This window comes from Lissotriton vulgaris, chromosome 3_1 (genome assembly GCF_964263255.1).
Source record: "Lissotriton vulgaris chromosome 3_1, aLisVul1.2, whole genome shotgun sequence".
Taxonomy (NCBI): Eukaryota; Metazoa; Chordata; class Amphibia; order Caudata; family Salamandridae; genus Lissotriton; species Lissotriton vulgaris.
In genome coordinates, this window is record NC_141689.1 from 247,638,902 (window position 1) to 247,644,294 (window position 5,393).

Here is a 5,393-nt window from a genome sequence, read left to right on the forward strand (position 1 = left end):
GTTGTCAGGCCCCAGGGTTCCAAGGGCAAGGGTCCTCTGAAGGCGAAGCAGCAGGTGGGAGTAGGGCAGGAGGCGGGGAGTGCTGCGGCACCCGTGCCCGGGAGGGGAGGCCTGGGGGAGTCAGGCAAGACTTCCATGTTCGACAGGTGGGTGCACATGACCGAGGAGGAGAGGGCTCGTGACCAGCGTCGCGTCATTGCTGAATACGAGAGGAAGTGGCAGCGCTAATGCGACGCAAGGGAGGCAAAGTCCGGTGGGGTGCCCAAGGGCGAGGGCGCCCAGGCAACTGCGCGTGGTCGGGGGCCGGCTGTGGGTCGAAGAAATGGGGTCCCAGGGGCCCAAGGGCAGTGGGTATGGGTGGAAGGTTCAGGGACTGCCTTGACGGATCAGAGACCTGGTGGCACCGGGGCCTCCCCGAGCGCATACGGCTCGGGGAGGGGGTGGGAACAAGCCAGCAGGGACAGCTGGCAGAGGCCGGGGTGGGCCGGCGGGGCGCAAAACAGCCTCCAAAAACCGTGACGAAGAAGCAGGGGGGTCCGCGGCGGCCTGCCCTCCAACGAGGGAGCGGGCACCGGCGATGTTGGAGTGCGAATTTATGCCTGGAGTGAAAGGGAAAGGTGCTAAGAGAGTTGTGATGGAAGTGGTGCCACTGGATGTGCAGGATGAGTGGTTGGACTATGAGGATGAAGAGGATGATTTGGAAGAGGGTGAGTTGCGTGAACCTGAAAGTGTGTGCAAGGCTAGGGTGGTAACGGCCAAGGTTGGTGCTTTCCAGGAGGCACGGGACGGCGCCAGTCGGGCCAGCAGAGGGAGTTCGAAGCCGGCGGACGCACGGCGGCAGGAGAGGGACGCTCCTGCAACTTTGTCAGGTGAGGGCGCTTGGTGGGACGCCTGGACGGAAGGGGGAAAAGGGGGTAGGAAGAAGCCCTGCCAGTCGGTGGGGGTAGGGGATGGGTCTGTGCGGTCTGGGACCCCAGGTGGGGTGGTGCCTGTGACGGCTGATGGGGGGAAGCAGGTCGCTACGGCCAGCGTGCAGACTGACCAGGCGGAAGACATGGAGGGAAAGGAAGAAGGGGTTGAGAAGCTTCAAAGAAGTTGCCATACATGGGGCTGGCGATGACTCTGGGGTCACATTTGTCGGACAAAACGAGGGCAAGGATCTGGAGGCATGAATATGTTGACGTGTTTAAGCTCCTGCAGCAACAGTACAAGCCAGTGGCTTCCGGGGCCTGCTGGGGGTTCAATAAAGGTTTCTGCAACCGTCCCTCCTGTAAGTTTAAACATGAATGTTCGAAGTGCGGGGGCGTCACCCAGTTACACAGTGCCTCACCCTGGCTACGCCGTCAGAGCAGTGGACATTTGCCAAGGGTAGGGGGCAGCCTGGGCCGATGGGCCCATACTCCGGTTAAGGTGGAGGCCATGGGTCCATGGCTCTCCCGGTACCCTGATAAGGAGGCGGCGCTGCGTTTGTACTGGGGTTTCGTGGAAGGTTTTCGAATTGGATATCAGGGGCCTAGGGAGAGGCGTTGGGCTGAGAACTTGCGGTCCGCCAAGGAATTGCCGGAGGTTGTGGCGCGTAAACTGGAGAAGGAGGTTTCGGAGGGCAGGATTGCAGGACCTTTTACTGATTGGCCGATGTCGGATCTCATTGTCTCGCCTTTGGGGGTGGTGCCCAAGAAAGAGCCTGGGGAATTCAGAATGATTCATCACTTGTCTTGGCCGGAAGGTGGGTCTGTGAATGATTTTATCGCGGAGGAGGATTCCAGAGTGCTGTATGCGTCAGTGGATGATGCCATTGGTCTGGTGAGGTCCTGCGGGAGGGGGGCAGAGTTGGCCAAGTGTGACATCAAGTCGCCCTTTCGCCTTCTCCCCATTCATCCGGCGGATTTCCCCTTGTTGGGCATGCAGTTTGACGGGGCCCTCTTTGTGGACATGGTGTTGCCGAAGGGTTGTGCGATTTCCTGCGCGCTCTTCGAGACTTTCAGCTCCTTTTTGCAGTGGGCCTTTGTGGAACGCAGTGGGCACCGGCTGGTGTCCCACTATTTGGATGACTTTCTGTTTGTGGGCGCGGGTCGCTCTGGCGAATGTGGAACGGCTCTGCAGCAGTTTCAGTTGTTGGCAAAGGATTTTGGGGTGCCGTTGGCACCGGAGAAGACAGAGGGGCCCAGTTGTTGCTTAACATTCCTTAGTATTGAGTTGGATTCGGTAACTTGGCAGGCGCGTTTACCAGTGAAGAAGGTGGCTGAGATGCAGGATGCCTTGAGAGGTGCTAGAGGTCCGGAAGCTGGATTTGAGGTCTGTGCAGCGTTTGCTGGGATTGTTGAACTTTGCCTGCAGAGTGGTGAGGGCTGGGAGGACGTTTTGTAGGCGGCTCGGCATGGCCATGTCGTGCGTGGCCCTCCCACACCACAGGGTCAGGGTCACGCTGGGAGTCCGGTCGGACTTGCGAGTGTGGCTGGTGTTCCTGGAGGACTTCAATGGTGTGTCTTTGGATTTTGCGCGGGACAGGATGGTGTGGCAGGTTCAACTCTACTCAGACGCAGCGGGAGCGGCAGGTTTCGGGATCTTCTGGGACGGTCGCTGGTGTGCAGAACAGTGGCCAGCTCACTGGCTGCGCCAGGGCAGGAGCATTGCGTTTTTGGAGTTTTTTCCCTTGTTGGTTGCACTGCTGGTGTGGGGCCCAGAATTCAAGAACAGGTCGGTGTTGTTTCATGTGGACAATATGACGGTGGTGGACTTGGTGTACAACCAAAAGCGAGGGACCTGCGAGTGCTGCGCTTGCTGCGAAGTTTCATGCTGCTGTGTCTGCGTTTCAATGTGCTGTTTCAAGCGCAACATGTGCCTGGCGTGAGTAACGAAATTGCGGATGCGTTATCTCGTTCGCAGTGGCAGCGCTTCAGGAAGCTGGCGCCAGGAGCGGAAGCTTGCAAAACCAAGGTGCCGGAGGGTATCTGGGCATGGGGGAAGTGAGAGTGGTTGGTTTGGTTGAGAGGTCCTTGACGGAGTCCACTAGGCGGGCGTACAGATTGGCGTGGGCTGAGTTTGGGGACTTTGTGGGTTGGGGGAAGGATGCGGGGAGGTTGCCCAGAGAGGTGTGTGAGCAAAGGGTGGTGCACTTTGTGTTGGACTGCATGGATAGGGGATTGTCGCAGACGACGATTGCTGGCAAGTTGGCGGGAGTTTCTTTCTACAGCATGGTGTATTTGGGTTTTGATCCAGCTAGATCAGATCTGCTGAGTCGAATGTTGAAGGGTTGGGGGCGGGTGCGGGCAGAGATGGGTGGGGGGAGTTGCCCTGTGAGGCAGTCACGTTTGACTTGTTGGTGAAGGTTTTGAAGGAGTTGCATTTCTGTTGTTACGACGGGGAGGAGGTGGTGTTGTTTCGCCTGTGCATGATTTGGATGTTTTTTGGAGCATTTTGTGTGTCAGAGTTGCTAGGGACCCGTGGGGCGCCGGGTCGGATGTTTGCAGATGTGCCTGTGGATGGGGTGCGATTGGGCATTTAGACGGACCAGGTGGGGCGGGGCAAGTGGGTATGGTTGTCGGAGAGTGGGTGTGCAAGCGTGTGCCCGGTGCGAGAGTGGCTGGGGTTTTGTGGCCAGGTGCGGAGGTCAGAGGGGGAGATTTTTGTGCACGCGTCGCGGAAGCGCTGGACTTCATTCCAGTTGCTGGCTGTTCTGTGGATGGCTTTGAGGAGACTGGGCAGGGATCCGGCTCGCTTTGGCACGCATTCGTTTCGGATTGGGGCAGCCACTGCGGTGGCAGGCTTGGGTTGGTCGTGGGAGGAGATCCGGAGGATTGGTCGCTGGCGGTCGCGGTGCTGTGAGCGCTATGTGCGCAAGTGAGGGCGCGGGGCGTGCTGCTTGGACGGCTGCGCTGCTTGTCGTTTTCCTTGTTATGCTTTGGTACTAATCTCTTTCTCTTCATAGGTTGTGTTCGTGGACCAGGGGCCAAGACGGTCACTTGGGTCGTTGGGCATTCTTTGGTGCACTGGGCTTCGAAATACGCTGACAGGCAGGTGTACGGCCGTAGCCTGGGCCTGAGGAGCAGCCATCACGAAGTACAATGGTGGGGTAAGAGTGGAATGCGCTGGGGTGAACTGTTGCCGTGGATAACAAGGAAAGTGTCGCAGCTGGGCAGCCCGGACATGCTTACAATCCACCTGGGGGAAAATGACTTGGTGAAGCAATCGGGGGTGTCACTGTTGCATTTGATGCAGAGGGATTTGGAGGCGATGAAACGCAATCTGGCTGGCGCCTGTATTGTGTGGACTGAATTTGTTCCACGGAGGATGTGGAGGGGTGCACTCAAGCCTGCGGCCGTTGAAAGGGCCCGCAGAAAATTGAACAGGGCTATGAGACTCTTTTGTGCGGATCAGGGTATCAAAGTGCTGGCTCATGTCGGGCTTCAGCTGGAACAGCCACTTCTTTTCAGGGAGGACGGCGTGCACCTTTCTCACATGGGAAATGCATTTTACCTGATGGAGCTGCGGGATCTGATAAGTTTTTTGTGGAACAAATCGATATGGTGTAAGAGGGACTGAGTTCGAAAGGTGCATGCTTGGTGAGGCAGGTAACTGCCCTCCGGGGGTTCCCTTGGTGGTGGGAACTGGGAGGGGTGGGGAGTCCATGACGGGCAGAATCACCCTTCCAGGCAGGTGCAGGATGGGAGAGAGTGGTAGACGGGAGTGCGATGGATGGAGATGACGGAGGAGTTGGAAAGTGAAAAGGGGAAGTGAATGAGATGCAAAGAGGTCATGGTGTGATTTGGGAGTGGCTGGTGGAGCACGTGAGTAGATTGGATCTGCGGCGGGAGGAGGAACAACTAATGGCCCTTTGCACGCAACGCTGGCGGAGTCGGGACCATTGTCAGCTGCGGCCCCCAGGGTAGTGGGGCGGCTGGGGCGCTCCCTTCTTGCACACCGCTCTTCATTGTGCCACAGGAGCCCGGAAATACAGAGCTGGCCAGGTGGAGAGGGCAACACAGCAGGGGGAAAAAAGCATCTAACAAACACGGAGAAAGCCAGATGTAATGCATTCCCCTGCATGTTATGCATCACTATGAATAAAGATAACGTAGTGCCAACTGCCATGTTTTAAGCTGAAGACCTAGGCCCTAATGGACAAGAGGCTCTACCAGGTTCCAAAAAAAAAAGGAGCTGCGACACTAAGAAGCCAGTTCCAGGACATGAGGAAGGCACTTGACAGCTCTAGCCAACTGGCGCGCCTGACTCCACAGTGGGGCACACGTAGTGAACTCCAAGCGCTGCCAACAACAGAACAGCTTCAATGAAGGCACGCCGCTGATTGAAAGTCAGACCATCCTGGCATCAGGCACGTCATTAGGAGATACCACACAACGCTAACATATATGGGCATCCTCGACCACTGAACT

At 57.5% G+C, this 5,393-nt stretch overlaps 1 protein-coding gene across 1 annotated transcript; it reads left to right on the forward strand.

Annotated features, from left to right (window-relative positions):
- Positions 1–577: 577 nt before the first annotated feature.
- On the forward strand, positions 578–4,542 carry LOC147726268 (uncharacterized). Its single transcript, XM_086963446.1, has 2 exons — positions 578–869; positions 3,929–4,542. The coding sequence occupies exons 1-2, from the start codon at positions 578–580 to the stop codon at positions 4,540–4,542; spliced, it is 906 nt and encodes a 301-aa protein (XP_086819572.1).
- Positions 4,543–5,393: the final 851 nt, after the last annotated feature.